Here is a 19,620-nt window from a genome sequence, read left to right as displayed (position 1 = left end):
TTATATTAAATATAATATAAATATAATTTATAAATATAATATAAATATAATTTATAAATATAATATAAATATAATTTATAAATATAATATAAATATAACTTTAATATAAATTTTTAATATAAAAATCAATTATTAATATATACATTTTCTAATAATTTAAATAGTTCAATGAATAGAAATGCATCGTTGAATTCGCATCCTGATAGCTTATCTGTCGTAATGCAAAATCTGCCATTACGCGTTATTGTCATTTGTTCTATTCTGATCAGAAGCAACATTACTCTTCTAGACCTCACGTAGTTTATTCTGAATACTATTGATCCAGATGTTCCGTAAGAACTCAATTAAAACATTTTTGAAAAATGTTTTGGAGTCTTAAATACATAATATGATATACTATGCGTTAATTCTACATTTTAATTCATCATTGCATTTTCATCTAAACTTAAAACAGCATTTGAACGAGCAACGAATAATTTATTATCCTTGTATTGAAAATAGTCAAAATTTCATTTTTGTGCGAAGAAATTTTTTCGTTTCTATTTGATCTGTGCGATAAATAATCAACAATTTTTCAAGTATCCGCAAAAGTTCTTTGAGCGTAACATTAGTTCAGTTATAGATTGAGAAGTGCAAAAGTAAGACATTGGGTATTCTATCAGGTCCAGGTCTAGAAATTTTAACATATTTTAACACTATTATGTATTCATGAAAATTGTGGTTCCTCAGCGGGGTAATGGGAGGATGTCATATAGTGAACTTTATTCTGTTTTTAACTTTTCTGAATTCTTGAAAATATTTGAGATCACTGAAATTATTGGCAAATTTAGATGTTAAAGCGTTCATTATGTCATTTACATCGGTTAGTATCTGCCAATTAGATGACGCTTGACGAAAATGTAATAAAAGATGAGTGTGTGCGATAGAAAAATAAGTATGTCAGTTGTAAGAATATGTAATCGAGGATGACACAATCCACTTTAAAATTTTAATGTGACGTTCACTACTCGTTTCAAAATCATTGTAAAGACAAACGGGTAAGAGCATTCTGTGACGTGTATTCCTTGATATTTTACTAAAATATTTTTTCATATTTTTCATGCTTTCTCAGATATTCTAGCATTTACAACGTTAAATCGGAAATATAACGCGTACATATACATATATATAATATTTAACTATTTAAGTATAATTTTTCTCAATAATTCAATAAACCATCTAGAAGACCAAAAATTCCAGGTGACCAAGAAGAATCATAATCTGAGATCAAAGGATGTCGTGGGTATCTGCAAATTTAGCAAATCTCTGCCCACCTAATTCCAGTTGTCAACCACCTACCTTTATGTTTCTCACACTGGTCGCTAGTCTCTTTGGTCATCCTGAAGTCTCGTATCCAAATAAAAATATAGGTAAATACGGACGTAATAATCCAATTTTAATACAGACAAATACAGATAAAATTAAGACTAAAATGTTGAGTCAAAAACCCATAAATCATACATTAAATAGTTATAATAAAGAAATGAAATATGGGAAATGCTATCATTACGTACAATTTCAAAAATTGATTAGCAGAGAAGAATCTCTTGGTCTCCTAGACCACGGACATCAGTGGATCTTACATCTTCCGATTTCTACGTACAAAATATAATCATTACCTTCAGTAGTAAAAATATCCAGCAGTGAAATGTTCGATATAATCAAATTGATCAAAGCTGCGTATAAAGAAGTTCGACTAAATTTATATGAGATTCGATATTACTTTTGTATTGTTAGTGGAATCTGACATTTTAAAATGCAAACATGGCTTTACGTTTATTATTCCGTTTTACAACATATTAATGAAACATTTGTGGACTTTTTGCAAAATGATATTTTAGTCTTATTTTTACCTGCAGGACACAATGATAGAATTAATATACCAAACCTCGCGGTATCCTGTATATTTAAATTTTAATTACTCATATTTCAAAGTGATATACAATTTTTACAACATTCTCATCTGTCAAGAAAGTGTACGAGAATAATTGTATGCTTCATTGAAAAATGCAAAAACTATATTATATTTCGAGCAACTGTATAAGTTCTTGCATTGAACATGTACTTTACTAGAACTATCAGAGATCTATTACTGTTGCTGAATCATATTACTTTCATCATTAAATTTTGTAAATAAAAGCGTTATATAAGAGCCATTGTGCTTAATCCAATATTAGAGAATTTATCAGACGAAAAATTTTCTCTTCACGAATCTGTCGAAAAGGAAAAGTGTCAATCAATATAATATATCGCATGTACATTTTGTGACTAATTATTTAAAAGTGGGATTTCAAATTATGTAACGTTGAATCGTGAATGAAAAGTATGTAATTATGTTATGTGTGATTTTGTATAATAATTTTAAAACAATTTTCAAATATATTCAATATTATTACTAATTATATATACGGTTACATAATTACATATATAGTTCCACACTTTATAACTAAAATTATATTTTATATAAAACGAATTTTTCAGAGGAAGTGTATGATTTCATTATTGTGGGGGCTGGATCAGCCGGATGTGTCATTGGAAGGTATTCTTCAAATTAAATATATCTGTTATTATTAACGTGCAGGCCGACTTGTGTTGTTAAAATTATGTAGTAACTGAAGAAAGTCAAAGCTAGATACGGAATATCTGCTAAAACTATTGTTACTCAACGATATTTTGTTGTTTCCAACGTCAGATAATACAATAAGTGCATTTTGTAGTATGATACGTTCCATGATATTAATGGTCACGAAAATTCACATTTCTCTTTTCCTCTTTTAGGAATCTACTGAAAAAAATTATTGACCCATTTCTGTCATCCTGATCTCAACTTGCAACGCCTACTCAGATTTTCAGATTTCGCAGAAATTATCGCTTAAAACTTACTGAGAAACAGATCATAGATGATTCTTGTTCAGGAATAAGGATTAGTTTTGCTTTCTCAAATAGTGAATTCTGTTCCATCTACAATCATTTCCAAAAGTTTTCAAACAATATGTCAATTCAAATGCTAACAATTTGTGATGAGTTAGTTTAAATATTTTAAATACTTTGAATACTTTGATTTATATTTTTAGGTATTATTATTGGAAGCTGGTATAGAAGAACCAGAGGTAGCTGATATTCCGGCTTTCGCCTCTATATGTTATCAGGAAGCAATATCGATTGGATGTATCGCATGCAACCGGAGCAGCATTCTTGTCGATCCAGAATAAATGGAGGTTGTGCGATGCCAAGGGGTAAAGTACGTAGACACATATTTCGATACTTTAACATTCTATAACTTCATACGAGACGCTGACTTGTCAAGAATAAACAGAAAGTTTAAAGTTTCCATTTATTTGTAAACAATTAGTATAACATAGGTGATTATAATGACAAATGTACTGAAACATAAATTATCGAAGAGTTTATGTTTATGTATTATATTATACAAAATGTCTCGAAATATCATGTATATATTTATAGTTATATTCGTGAAATTTATAACGAATCTAGCACTATTCGAAGTAGGTCTAGTATTAAAAATTTATTATTATACTTACAGGTGATGGGTGGTTCCAGTACTATCAATTACATGATATATGTTCGTGGTAATGCAAAAGATTATGACGGGTGGGCAGATGCAGGAAATCATGGCTGGAGCTATGAAGAAGTTTTACCTTACTTTTTGAAATCAGAAAATAATAGGGATCCACAGGTAACAAATTTAATTAAAATTTGTCATTAACTCCCATAAGATTAAACTCCATACAATGTATCCTTATTATTATTTTAATTACAGTCAGAATAAGTTTTATGCTCTATACAGGGTAAGAATCTGTAAATGTAATTATCCTGATAACTGTTACTCGAAAAATGTTTCACATTCAATGTGATCACTTTCGAGGAATAATTTAGTATAATTGGTTTGTTTTTAGATGGACGCGTGAAGGAAATATGAATATTGATGAATTTTTTTACATAAAATCGCGTAATATTTGTTTTATATCAAGTGATGATCTGATCTTGCTCTGTAAAATGATACTGACTTATTTATAGTAAAAAATTTCAGATATTCTGACTTTAATTTTATGAAGTCTTGCAACATATATACACTATATATATATATATATATATATATATATATATATATATATATATATATATCATTATTATATACTGTCCTAATGCTGATCAAACTAAATTTTCGATTAATTAGAACGAATTTAAGTTAATCTTTACCATTGTAAATATTTTAGCAGATTTACCTACAATTTACATCTACTATAAATACATCAAAGATATGTATTAAATATAAGTTTTCGAATAGGTTTCTTCTAAATACTATCTATCAAAAAAACGAATAATTCGTTTTAGTAATGATCAATTCATAACACACAAAATTTATATTAAAACAGAAACTACATCAAACACAAGAAATTAAACACAATTAAAATTCGTCTAAAGTTATTAACTATTCTCATTTTTTTCAAATAGTGAAGGACAATCCACTCTATCATAACCAACATGGTTACCAATCGGTACAAAGATTACCATATATCGATATTAATACCGAGATCTTGCTGAATGCGTGGCAAGAACTAGGTTACAAAGTCGTGGATGTAAACGCAAACCATCAACTCGGTGTCATGAACTTACAGGTAACCTCCGATAATGGAACACGTCAAAGCACAAATAATGCTTTCATACGACCTATCACACGCAAACGCAAGAATCTAACCATCAAAACTGAATCATGCGTTACGAAATTGATTGTAGACCACAATACAAAACGTGTAACAGGCGTCGAATATACTTCAGAAAACAACCAAACTAAATTAAACACAATTTTTGCTAAAAAAGAGGTGATTCTCTCAGCTGGATCCATTAATTCTCTGAAAATCCTTATGCTCTCTGGAGTTGGACCAGGAGAAGAATTAAAGAAACATGGTATTAAAGTAATTAGTGATTTATCAGTTGGAAAGAATCTTCATGTATCGTTTTTCGGTCTAATAGTTTCATTGAATTCTACTTCTACAAGTAAAAATAATTCCAACAAGGAGGAAGATATATTCTACTATACAAAGACGCAGGGGACCATTATCTGGAATTGGCTGTACTTCTTGCTCTGTTTTTTTGCAAACAACATTGCAGCACATAAATGGAGTTCCAGATATACAAATGTTGTTCCCTGGAACTAACAAAGAAGATATTTTATATGATGCAGTAGAATCTTTTGAGAGAGATGTTGAACCATTCTTTTACTACAATGCTATTTCTATTCTACCATTTTTATTATCGCCTAAAAGCAGAGGATTTATATTATTGAATGGGAGTGATCCTTTGTGGGGAGCACCCTTAATTTATCCTAGATATTTTACCAGTAATCCAGATTTGGACTTGTTAGTGGAAAGTGTGAAAATAGCTTTAAAATTGTTTGATACAGAATCGTTCAAGAAATATGATTTTAGATTGGTTGATAAATCTTTGCCCTCTTGTAGACAATTTGAGTTTGGTACTAGAGATTATTGGAAATGTGTGATGATGGAGTACACAACGACTATCTTTCATTTAGAACTTGCAAACTGGGACCAACTCGGATCCTGACGCTGTGGTGGATGAAAGGTTGAAGGTTTATGGAATCGAAGGTTTGAGGGTTGTAGATGCCTCGATTATGCCAAAGATTGTTAAAGAAAATACGAACGCGCCTACTATTATGATCGCGGAGAAAGCTAGTGATATGATTAAGGAGGAATGGTTATCTAAATGATGTGTCGTGATGGATTGGTGAATTAAGAAAAGTTTAATTGTGGAAATTAATTATGCCAATTTATATGCTGTAATATTAAATATATATATACATATACATATTACATAGCCTCATATTACATATTACAATATGCGAAGTTCGTTACGATATTATCGTAAGAGTAACCTGTACAAACTTACTACATAAAGCGGAATTGTGTCTACAGCAAAATGGATTTCAATTCGAAAATTTGTTGTGAATTTTTCACGAAATCGTTTCCGTTTAATTACTCAAGGTTCCTGAATTGAATGTAATTTCGAGCCTTAATAATAGACACAACTTATTGTTATGCTGATTGTCATTTTTTGTTGAAATTTTCATTTCTTTGTCTTCAAGATATACTATGTCGTTGAATTCGTATAGATACGAGCTACAATACTATTAAGTCAAAAATATAAAGTGCTATAAAAAAAAACGAAGGTGGCTTTAATAATTACTGAAAAAAAAAATTTTTTTGAAATTTTTTTTATTGCAATATACAGCCAGTCGAAAACCAACTTTTGTTGAAAACATTTTTTTCAGATTATCGCAAATACTTAAAAAATTGTGAAAAGTGTTACGGGACACCCCGTAGATCGCATTCGATCTTTACGAGAGAGGTTTTCGTTATACTCGAATTGGTAGTCTCGCCATTAAGTATCTAGCAGCGTGTTTTCAGCTTCAGGTTGCATTCGAAATGTATATTTTTGATTATCACAAGAATTTTGTGGGTTTTTAAATGTACATAAATTGTACATAAATTTCCGAAGGATGCACGAGTATTCACTGTTCAGTTATAAAGTTATTAAATTACTATCGAATTATTGACCTAAAGAAACTTGAAATACATTAGGAATTTTATAATAAAGATTATATCAATAATCTTTCTTGATAAAACTATAGAAAAGTTATTTCCCTTCTGAGAGTATTTGAATGTGTTGTAGATATCGACATTTGAACAATTTTCTTTTCGACTTACAATCGACAGTCGGCCTCAATTTTCAAGATATTTGCAAAAAATTACAATAAATAAGCCTCTAATTGTACGTACATACATACCGTTTTAATGTTAATTACCTACTGTCATGCTCAAACCGAATCTTTAGCTTACGTTACGTAAATGGTAAATGTTTTAGATTTTACGTTTCATGTATCTGTAAGACAAAGAAAACGATTAAGAAATGATATTATTTAAATCGGGACGCAATAACTTTTTAATGGCATTTCATAACTTTTAATTTATGGTCATTTCGCTAAATGACATTTGAATCTTATTTTTTATACCTGTAAAACAAAATAGCACAATTGCGTTCATATCACTGTATATAATTTAGTTGTATTTCAAGATGAATGTCATAGCTAAAAGACTACAATTTTGCCAAAATGTAAATGAAAAGTTTTGTTTCATTGAAGGAGACAAAAGTCTAAAATTTCGGGCGATTGTATTGGTATGTAGTAATAAGTATTGTGACTATATATATATTGTTGCTGAACTACTATTACTAAACATACAATTTTATTAAAACATTTTCAAAATTTTCCTTTGTTTTAAGTATGTTATTCTGATCGTTAAATTTTGCAAATGAAAGCATTCCACAAGTTAGTATAGCTTTTCAAATGAAGCATAAAATTATTTAACACTGTTTGTTTAACGAATAACATGCTATTTTCAATATAATATTTTAGAATTTATTGCACGACAAATTTTTATGCACAGATTGTTTTGATAGAACGCTTAACTTGTATACTTGTATACTTATCTGTAAGATGATACACTTTATAATAATTTTATATATCTCTTATTATTATTAACTGAACGTTTCACTTTCCACAATTAAAATTATATTTCACGCAAAATGAATTTTTTAGAGAAAGAGTACGATTTTATTATCGTGGGAGCTGAATCGGATGTGTGCATCCAGGCATTTAAACAGGTTAAGCGAAGTAAAACATTGGAAGGTACTTGTAATTAAACATTTGTGACAATATTAACTTTTGAATATCTGTGACTTTTGAAATTTTTGAGATCACATGGTAGTTGAAGGAAATGGAAGATGGACAGGGAATAACTACTGAAGAAACATCCATCAGCTGTCAAAAATGAGCGATGACTGAATCGCCGTCAGGTCAAAATATGCCGGGTAGAGAAAAATTAACTTTTGATAATAGAAAAAAAAAAAAAAAAAAACTGTAATGAAGGTTTGAACATGTGACTGGTATGTGTCACGTTTTTATTACAATGGCACATTGAGAAAGAAATGCAAGACCAGTCGCGACAGCAAACGTTTTGATATACACACGGTGGATAAAGGGAAGATCATGCAAAATATACATGTCGTGGGCCTCTGTTTTCTGAAATATACATGTACACAAACACTCTTCTGCATCAGTTATTTGGACATGTATTTTTGTAGGCTATCTAAAAAATACTATTTATAATAACTAAAGTGCTGATCTTTGTGCGTTTTTATTTTGTTAGAAATACAATCGATAGTTGACCTTAATTTCCGAAATAATCGCAAACACCTTGAATAAATAGCCCATAATTGTGCCTATGTATATACGTTAATGATAATTACCTACATAAATCGGCCGAATGTAATAAATTCTTATCTACATTATTATACTTATTTACAAAATAGTTTGCGTAATCTGCGACAATCTCTACGGTAGTATTTTGCTTGTCACGCCACTAATTTACTAGTCAAATAACTAATGATCTGCCGATTGCTTCATACAAATTCACCTTTGAAAATTCGCATGTTTGGTTAAAACGGCGTGAACAATGGCATACACGAGATTACAAGAAATATTTGCGTTATAACAACGATTGTCATCAATGTATTGAGTTTATGTTATTGTCCTCAATCCAGTGGTGGTGAAGTAACCTGCAATTATAACTTGAAATATTTATTTTTCGAGTAAATTCCTTAAATGATGTCATTTTCTATACTGTAATGTACGAATGTCGCATAGAATCAACATATACAATTGTGGTTATCGTGTATTAGGATTCGTAAAACATGATATATAATAAAGAGGCAAGATGTCTGACGTGACAGCTACCCTTGGAAATATATCACAGATACACATAAATAAGCAGAATTTGATTTCGAATACCGGAAAATTTTTGAGAATATTTTGGTAATTAGCTTTGATTCCCGATTATATGTAAAGGAAAAAGTTGTTTAAAATGCCATTTTCAATAGATGCAAAAGCCATCGAAAAAGAAGCAATTTTTTTACTTTACCATATTCCCTTTTTGTTCTTTATTTCTTTACACACTCGATAGTTTTTAGACACATTACAGTCAAGACATACATTTTTACCTGTTTTGTAACGATTAGCTTTACTTCATTGTTATTTATCAGACACCACTTACTATTTCAATATCGAAACTGTAATGTATAAACATGTTCAGTATTCATGTATTCATATCTGCGTAACTATAAAAGGAATGAAACGATTTAAAGACTGTACCATTTAAATCGGGAATCGACTTATGTACAAATATTGTGTATGTTGTTTGTTTGTGCTACTGAATGAAATTTGATTGTATTAATATTACTTAAATAATTCTGTAAGAATTAATTATTAATATGTACATTTGCCTACATTATAATTTGTTAAAGAACGTGACAAACACAAAAAATTTCAAGTGACTAGAGACTCTACATAAAAAAATACACATGTTGTAAGTTATTTGTATTTATTTGTTCATTAACTTCACAGTGATCGTGTCAATGATCATATCGCAAGCAATCATCAAAAAGATTAGAATATCCGATTTCGTGCAAAATTGCATAAGGCATTTCATTTCGATATCATTGTATCGTTGGTCATTCCGATACTCTCAGAGATAACAAACAATTAAATACCAGATTCTGTATTATTTAATGAATCGCCATAAACAAAGTCGCAGTCGCTCGTTACTTCAAATGGTAAATATTTACATTTCATGCAATTGTTGCATCCGATCGTGAGAATACTTTTAGTAAAACATTAGTTATGAGATTCTGTAATTTTTTAATTATAACACTTTTAGTAATAACCGAAGACTTTCCAAGCGATTTCAGTTCTGTACAATTTTAAATCTAGACTTTTAGCTTCTTATCCCAATTTTCTCTTCGTACTCCATTTGTAACGTACCACTAACATTTCACTACTTTTACTACTTATAAATATATTGTTATCTTTAGTAAAAATCAACGATTTAATATAATACATTATTCGGCGATACAGATTCACGGCGCTGTATAATCGTAAGCGAACTGCAGGTCACTTCCAGGGTTCATACCATCGCATTTGGAAATCAAGCACCGTGAAAGAAACACATTGTCACAAAAATAGCGATACGTATTATTGTTTCAACAGAAGTAGTGGTAGCCACTATCCCCCCCCCCCCTCTCGAATGAAATTTAAGACGTAATGTAAAGTTAATATTAATAATTATCAATCAAAAGAAAAAACATTGACAATAATATTAGAGATCAAATGAAATAGTTATATACTTAATACTGCAAAGTGTTCAAGAATCCAGTGCTGCCAATGAACTGTTTTCGTTCTGTAGAAAATTCTGAATGTAAAAACTTGAATGTTCTTGTTCCACATTGGCTTTCAAATATTCTTGAATATTTCACGGATTTTTAGCATTTACTAATTCAAGTAACATGTGTTCAATAAATAGAGATGCGACAAAGTATCTCTAGCACATGCAAAATATCTAAGAATAAATTTAGACAACAAAATGACATGGGCACAGGCAATCATAGAAAGGACAAACATTGCCTACCCCGTACTACGATTATACCCACTCATAATGAACAACAATAAACTAAAAGCAAATATAAAGCTTGTACTCTATAAGCGTATATAACACACATAATCACTTACGTACATCAAGTCTGGGCTGCTGCAGCCATGTCATATATAAACAAAGTCCAAAATATCCAGAATAAATTTCTGAGAATAATCCTAAATAAACCATATGACACGTCAGTAGTAGAATTTCACGAAATAGCAAAAATGCCCATCTACCACAATACATAACTACATCCTAAAATCTAGGATATTATAAATCACGTAAACTTATTTGTGAAGAACACAGGTAATTATGACATAGAAGAAATACCAGTGAAAGTCAAAATCAAATTATGTCAATCAATCGTCTCATATATACCTTAGACCTGGAACTTTCTTCTTTAACTAGAATCTTTTTCTACTTTCAACAAAAAATAAAAGTTCTTCATTTACGTAAAAATGTATGGTATGTTTGATGAAGATAATATCCAAAAAATTATAGTTATCTCAGAGTTACGTTTTAATAGCTTCATTATCTTCTCCTCGTTATCGCTATAGTTTTATCTTTAAGAAATTGTGCGTCCTTTTTTGTGATGCCTGTGTTGCTAATAGCGCCTCATCTAACTTCATTTTATGTTTAAAAATTTAAAATACGGACAAATAGCTCAATCGAGCACACGTGTATCAAGATCAAATATCTTCTATGTATCGTAAATACTAATGTATATACACATGTATCGTAACAAGTATTTTACTTGCAATACTATAAAGAATATATATAATTGTATATATATGTATATATACACACAGCGGAGAATATCTCGGTCCCGCAGCCTCGAAAAAGTACACGATGAAGGCCATCGTGGAGGTTTTAGTCGGTAGAAATCCGACACTACCCAGCTCCGGAACATGGGCTGGGTGTCATATGCAAGATTTCCTCCACATAAAAAAAAAATATATATATATATATACACAATTATATAATTTATACAATAATACACTTGTACAATTCGACGTTTATTCAAAAGCGCTGCAGTTCAACCGAATCGTTCGATAGCTTGCATAGAATTGAATTAATTTCCGTCTCTACTTCCGAGTGTCATTTATAGTCATCAGATACTATTTTCATTTCTTCTAGGGATTTTGCAGGTCCTAGAAGCTCCGAAAATTCTTCGTATCCGCTTCATATTTTTCCTTTATATGAATTTGTACTGAAAATATTCTATATTAAATTAAATACTTTTATATATGTATATTTTTTATTATTATACAGGAACACTGATTTCTAAATTTTTCTTAAATTTTCGAGAATTGTATAACTTTCGTTGTTAAATAATAACTTCGTTATACTTGGAATATATCAGGAATTTTTAAATGTCAACAACCTCTCTTGCTAAAATTATTGGTATGTTACAGATATCGACATTTTGAACAACTTCTCCCTTTGCACACACCGGTGATTGATTTCATTTTCCGAGATATTCGCAAAAAACTACACCGAAGAAGCCTACAATTATAGCTATATAAGTTTCAAAGTTAATTATCTGCCATCATGTATTAGTCGGGTATAATAAATTAACTCAATCTGAATTCTTATCTTATCAAGCTTATTACATGTGGTCCGCGTAATCTTGAGTAATTTCTGAGCCAGCCTTCAGTAATATTTTTTCTGCCATGCCATATTTATACAACCAATAGTCATATTTAGAGTTTACGTGCAAGAATTTACAAGCTTGGCTAAAACAGCGTGTATAACTGCATAAGCGAAATTACATCAAACTAGTACTATAAATCAATTAACAAACATCATCAATATATTGAATTTATGTTCTTCTTATATCTTCAATCCGCGGTAAATTATTCGAAGAAATCCTTAAAAAGATTTTATTTTCCATTCTGAAACATACACACAAATACAGCTGTGGTTTTCGTAGAAGTTATGTTTAGTTAAAGTTATATGTTTAGATTCGTAAGATATGATAAAAATAACGGCCAATGTGCCAGTTGCATTTACAAGCATATCAATTGCATAGTGAGTGCTTTCAGTACAAATACAATTTTTGGTACCGGCAGATTTTTACAAATATTTTGAAAACTAAACCTGATTGACTAAATGCAAAGGAAAAATTTCGATATCTATAATAAGTGCAAAAATTGTTGGAAAACAATTTATTTCTCGCACAATTTCACCTATTTAATTATTTATTATTAGTACTATACGATATTTATATTGGATAAATAATATGTTAGTAGTAGTAGATTTTATTTTGCTCATATCGTATAGAAACTATAGAAACGATAAAAAACTATCCCATTTAAATCTAGACTGAACTCGATATGCGTACAAATCTCTCGCATGTGTTGTACGTCGTGGAAATAAATATCATTATATTACTATTATTTAAGTAATTTTTAATATAAAACTTAATTATTAATATATACATTTTCTCATATTATAATTAATTAATTTTATTAGGAACGTAAGAAATCTGAAAATTGCAAGTGACCAGAGGCTGTACTGGAAATGTGACATGTTTCTCTGAGCATAATTAAGTCTAGTTGTATAAAATGAGAAGTGCGACAGAATTAAGCAGGGTAATCTGTTTAATAAGGGATTAGGAATTCCAGGTCTAGAGATTTTAATACAATTTGACTATTATAGTATTCGTCAAAATTATGGATCTTCAAAAGAATTAATCAGACATAGAAGGGTATATTGGCCTCTTTTATTCTATTCTTAATTTTCTTGAATTCTTAAAAATAATTGAAATCACTGAAATTATTTGCAAATTTGATTACTAAAGCAATTATGTCATTTGTGCTAGTATCTGCTAATCAGATAACGTTCGACGAATATGAAATAAAAAATGGAAATGTATGTAAAAAAAAAAATAAGTATGTCAGATGTAAGAATATGTAATTAAAAGTGACACAGTTCACTTAAAAATTTTAGTTTGACGTTCACTAGTCGTTTAAGAGTCATTGCAAAAGCAAACGGGTAAAAGCACTGCATGACATGTTCCTTCATATCATATATTTCTAAAATATTTTTTCATACTTTTCATGTTTTCTGAAATAGATGAACATTTCCAGTTAAACTGGAAATAGTATGCACACATGTATAATACTTAACTAAGTATATAATTGTTCTTAACAGTTAAGTAAGTTATCGAGAAGACCAAAAATTCCAGACGACCAAGAAGAATCATAACCTGATAACTAAAAAGATGTCGTGGGTACCTCTAAATCTATCAAGCTTCTGCACATCTAATTCTACATTATCAGCCTGTCAATCATCCAGCTTTATGTTTCTTGCACTCGTCGCTAATCTTTTCGGACACTCTGAAGACTCATATCCCAATAAGAGAATAGGTAAATACAGACAAAAATAATTCAATTATAATACAGGAAAATGCAGGTAAAATGAAGACTAAAATATCGTGTAGCCAAAATCCGATAAATCATTCAATAAAATGTTATAATAAAGATATCATTTTAAGATATCACCAATAGTCTCGATATCACTTTGTATCGATAATAGAGGTTGATACTTTAAAATGCAAACATGGCTTTACATTCATTTTTTCTTTTTACAACCTGTTAACCAAGCGTTCGTAGACTTTTTGCTAAATGATATTTTTATCTGCAAAACACAATGGTAGAGTTTGAATACACCTCGCAACACTCTATATATTTCAATTGTAATTATCTGTATTTCAAAATGAAATACAATTTTTACAGTATTCCTGATTTCCAAAAAGTATATAAAAGTATTTGCTTCATTGACAAATACAAAAGATGGTGGTTCAAAAACTTCAAGCAATTGTATTATTATGTTTTATCTAGCAATAACATGTGCTTGTATTAAACATGCATTGAATTACTACTATTACTGAAACGTGTTATTTTAATCATTATATTTTGTAAATGTCAACATTATGTAGGAGTTATTGTGCTTAACACGGTATTGGAGAATTTAACGCAAACATTTTTGCGCAGAAATTTATCAAAAATTAACGATGCCACCCAATGCCACATGTTATACACTTATTTGCATACTTATGTACTTAATGACTAATTACTTAAAATCATTAGAATATGCAAGGTGCTGATTAAAAATTATATAACAGCGAACATGTGGTAGTTCTTGATAAATTTTCGAGCTCTATTTTCGTGTATACTGAAACTTCAGTGAAAAATATATGTAGCGTACCGATCCGAATCCACGCATTAGGGACGTTGATTAGATTGGTGGCTTGCTGCTTTCAACGTGAAACTCAGCTGGTTCAAGTAAAGGTTTAATTAGTGTTAGATTGGTAGGGTTTAATTCACTCGTCAGAGGTGAATTTGATTGGATGATTTGATAATCTGAGGGACATGAATTATATGAGTAAGGAATGTAAAGTCCTGAATAAAGTAAGTGAAATTGTATGAGTAGGAGAGTAAGATTTGACTGAGTGGAAGAGTAAGTTGCATGTAGGAATGCTATTGAAAACTACTTTGCTGGATTGTTGTAAACTACTGACTTTTCTTTGTGAGTTGGTCTTATATAGATACATTCTATTGTATTTTCCCGGGTTATGGGATTGGAGAGGTAAACTAATTGATTCCAGACATATTATTGTGTGAGGTCGATCCCATAAAGTATACAATTCTTAAGAGTCCTAGGATGCATCTATACTTATACTTACGTCGAGAACAGTTGCGATAAAGAAATTTGGAATTGGGAGTCAAGTATGACTACAGCAATGAAATAGAAAGTAAGACATGAAACGGAAGACATAAAAATACGGTCAAGGGAAATCCCTGCCGTGGAGAAAATAAATTTGAAAGTTTTTATTCTTGGCTGGATGAATTTATTTTTCGCATTACAGTTTTGCCCTCGTTGTGTCCGGTGAGACCGAACAATATATAAATAAGTTATGCATAATTTTATATAATAATTTAAAGATTATATATTTTATAACAATCATAAATATATTTAATACTAATATTAATTACGTATATGTACGTCCCACATTTTATGATTAAAACCATATTTTGTATGTACGTGAATTTTCCAGAGAAAGACTATGATTTTATTATTGTGGGAGCTGGATCAGCCGGATGTGTCGTTGCAAACAGATTAAGCGAAGTGAAACATTGGAAGGTATTCTTCAAATTAAATAAATGTGTTATTACTAACGTGCAGGTACCTATGTCGACTTGTGTTTTCAAAATTATATAGCAACTGAAAGAAATTTCAGTTAGATACGGAATATCTTTTAAAGCTATTGTTACTCAACGATATTTTGTTGTTTTAAACGTTAGATAATCGAATATGTGTATTTATAATATGATACGTTCCATGATATTAATCGTCATTTCACTATTCAGTAACAATCTACTGAAATAAATTATTGACCAATCCTTTCCTGATCTTAATTTGCTTACTCAGATTTTCAGATTTTGTTGAAATTCTCGCTTAAAACTTACTGAGAAACAGATCTTAAATGATTCTTGCATAGGAGTAAGGATTAGTTTTGCTTTTTGAAGTAGTAAGTTTCGTTTCACCTACAATTACTTCCGAAATTTTTCAGTCAATTTAAACGCTAACAATTTGTGATGATGTATATTAAATATTTTAAATACTTTGAATACTTTGAATTACATTTTCAGATATTATTATTGGAATTATTATTATTGGATATTATTGGATATTATTATTGGAACCTGGTATAGAAGAACCAGAGGTAGCTGATATTCCTGCTTTCACCCCTACATTACAACGAAGCAATATCGATTGGATGTATAGAATGCAACCGGAGCAGCATTTTTGTCGATCCAGAATAAATGGAAGTTGTGCGGTGCCAAGGGGTAAAGTATGTAGACATATATTTCGATATTTTAACATTCCGTAACTTCATACGACAAGCTAAGTTGTTGTCAAGAATGAACAGAAAGTTTAAAATTTCCATTTATATGTATACAATTAGTATAACATAGGTGACTATAATGATAAATGTACTCGAACATAAAACATAGAAGAGTTTATATATATAATATGTATCATAATATCTCGAAACATCATGAATATGATAGAACGCGACTATTATAGTCATATCTATGAAATTTGTAACAAATCTGGAACTACTGGAAGTTGTTCTAGTATTAAAAATTTATTATCATACTTACAGGTGATGGGTGGTACCAGTACTATCAATTACATGATGTATGTTCGCGGTAATCCAAAAGATTATGATGGATGGGCAGATGCAGGAAATCGTGGCTGGAGCTACACAGAAGTTCTACCATATTTTCTGAAATCAGAAAATAATAGGGATCCACAGGTAATAAATTTAATTTGAATTTATATTATCATTTACCAAAAAAAAAACTGTATACAATATATATTTATTATTATTATTATTCTAATTATAATCAAAATGAGTTTTATTCTCTAAACAAGGCGAGACTCTGTGAATATAATTATCCTCATAAATATTCGTTTGAAAATTGTTTCAAATTCAATGTGTTCTATTTCAAGTAGTAATTTAGTGTAATTAGCTTGTTTTAGGATATGGTTATTGATGAATTTTTTTTATATAAAATTGCGTAATGTTTGTTTTATAGTATATAATTGTTTTATATTTATATATTTTCAATTGATGTAGCAGATCTTGCTCTACGAAAAAGTATTGACTTATTTATGGTAAAAAATTGTATTCTGACAACAATTTTTTGAAGTCTTGCAACATATATACACAATACATAAATATCATTACTATATTATACTGTTCTAACGCTGATCAATTTAAATTTTCGATAATTAGAACGAATTTAAGTTAATTTTTATCACTTTAAATATTTTAACAGATTTATCTACAATTCTCTGATTTATTATACGTATTTTACATCTACTATAAATACATCAAAAATATAATTAAAATATAACCCATGGTCTTTTTCTAAATATTATCTATTAAAAAAATCAGTGATAATACGTTTTAGCAGTGATAAATTCATAACGCACTAAATTCATATTAAATCAAATTAAAACTAGAACAAACAAACCAAACAAAAATTAAAATTCATCTAAAATTATTAACTACTCTCATTTTTTCCAGATAGTGGAAGACAATCCACTCTATCATAACCAACATGGTTACCAATCGGTACAACGATTTTCATATGTCGATATTAACGCCGAGATCTTGCTGAATGCGTGGCAAGAACTAGGTTACAAAGTCGTGGATGTCAACGCAAAGAACCAACTAGGTGTCATGAAGGCACAAACGACATCCGCTAATGGAACACGCCAAAGCACTAACAACGCTTTCATACGACCCATCAGAAGCAAACGCAAAAATTTAACTATCAAAACAGAATCATACGTTACGAAATTGGTTGTAGACAACAAAACAAAACGTGTAACAAGCGTCGAATATACTTCAGGAAACAACCGAACTAAATTAAATACAGTTTTTGCTAGAAAAGAAGTGATTCTCTCGGCTGGATCGATTAATTCACCAAAAATCCTCATGCTGTCTGGAATTGGACCAAGAGAAGAATTAAAGAAACACGGCATTGAAGTAATTAATATTTCATCAGTTGGAAGGAACTTTCAAGATCATGTAGGAATGTATCATCTAGTAACTGCACTGAATTTTACTTCCACGAATAAAAATATTTTCATGAAGGAGGAAGATATTTTGTCTTATCAGAAGACACATAGGGGAAGACACCTTTATCTACAACTGGTACATCTACGGTTGCTACTTTCTTGCAAACAATGTTCCAATATGAGCGTGATATGCCTGATATTGAAGTTTTTTCTTTTGCAACTAATCAAAAGGATATTTTAAATAATCCAGTCGAATCTTTTGAGGGAACTATTGATCCATCATCTTATTACGATGCTATATCTATTAATCCAATTTTATTGTCACCTAAAAGCAGAGGATTTATATTGTTAAATGATAGTGATCCTTTTTGGGCTCCACCTTTAATTTACCCTGGTTATTTTACAAATAGTATTGATAGAAGAGGTGGAAGCAACATTAAAATTATTTGATACAGAATCGTTTAAGAAGAATGATTTTAAGTTGATGGATAAGCCTTTACCTGCTTGTAGACAATTCGAGTTTGGTGTTAGAGATTATTGGAAATGTGTGATAATGGAGTATACTGCGAGTTTATACCACCTAGTTGAGACTTGTAAGATGGGGCCAAAATCGGATTCTGAGGCTATCGTGAATGAGAGTTTGAAGGTTTATGGGATCGACGGTTCGAGAGTTGTGGATGCTTTAATTATGCCAAAGATTGTTAGAGGTAATACGAATGCGCCTACTATTATGATCGCGGAGAAAGCTAATGATATGATAAGGAAGATTGGTTGTCTGGCAGGATTTAAATTATACGATGTGGAGTGGATTAAATAAAGCTTAATTGTGATATTAATTGTCTCTACTTATGCGCTGTAATACTAAAATAAATATTAAAGTAATAAATGTAATATTGTAATATCAAATTAAACTGTATATATATATATATATACAATACAATGAAGAAATTGCACAATATAATGTTCAAATAAATTACAATTTATTTGCTCTATTATTGAAACAAATTGTTAGTATTAAAAAAGAGTTATTCTTTCAACGAAGTATATTTTTTGTGTTTCTTAACCGTTAAAGTTACAGTTATGTACATGATATTTCAGAATTATGCTTACATGCATGATGAAGACTCTTTAATAATTTATGAATAACTTTATCCATAGGTTGATCGACAACAATTAGACAATGTGTGTCTATTTGAATAAAAATCGCAATAAATTAATTACTTCCTAATTCCTTATATTTATTAATATAATTTTAAATTTAACATTAATTGTTTATTATTATATTTATAATTATTAATATTTATTAATTACTTACTAATTGGTTATATTTTTCGTTATATAAGATTTATTTTATATATTGTTTATTACTTATTTCTTGCTTTATGTATACGTCCTAGAAGATATACTACAT

General features: G+C 29.8%; 2 protein-coding genes across 2 annotated transcripts in view; both read left to right on the top strand.

The window, feature by feature from the left end:
* LOC122532001 (glucose dehydrogenase [FAD, quinone]-like) overlaps positions 1-19,620 on the top strand; it is a 48,516-nt gene that overhangs the window by 727 nt on the left and 28,169 nt on the right. The gene's annotated exons all lie outside the window — the stretch shown is intronic.
* LOC122531999 (glucose dehydrogenase [FAD, quinone]-like) lies at positions 1,212-19,060 on the top strand. The gene is given in 7 exon segments (XM_043660401.1): positions 1,212-1,409; positions 15,670-15,755; positions 16,303-16,467; positions 16,783-16,935; positions 17,713-18,327; positions 18,330-18,616; positions 18,618-19,060. Coding segments are annotated over 7 exon segments (1,851 nt in total). The 5' UTR covers positions 1,212-1,273; the 3' UTR covers positions 19,027-19,060.

Source organism: Frieseomelitta varia, unplaced genomic scaffold (assembly GCF_011392965.1).
Source record: "Frieseomelitta varia isolate USP_RPSP 00005682 unplaced genomic scaffold, Fvar_1.2 scaffold_43, whole genome shotgun sequence".
NCBI classification, from domain to species: Eukaryota; Metazoa; Arthropoda; class Insecta; order Hymenoptera; family Apidae; genus Frieseomelitta; species Frieseomelitta varia.
The sequence above is the reverse complement of the archived record's forward strand: the minus strand, read 5'-3'. Positions and strand labels throughout refer to the sequence as shown.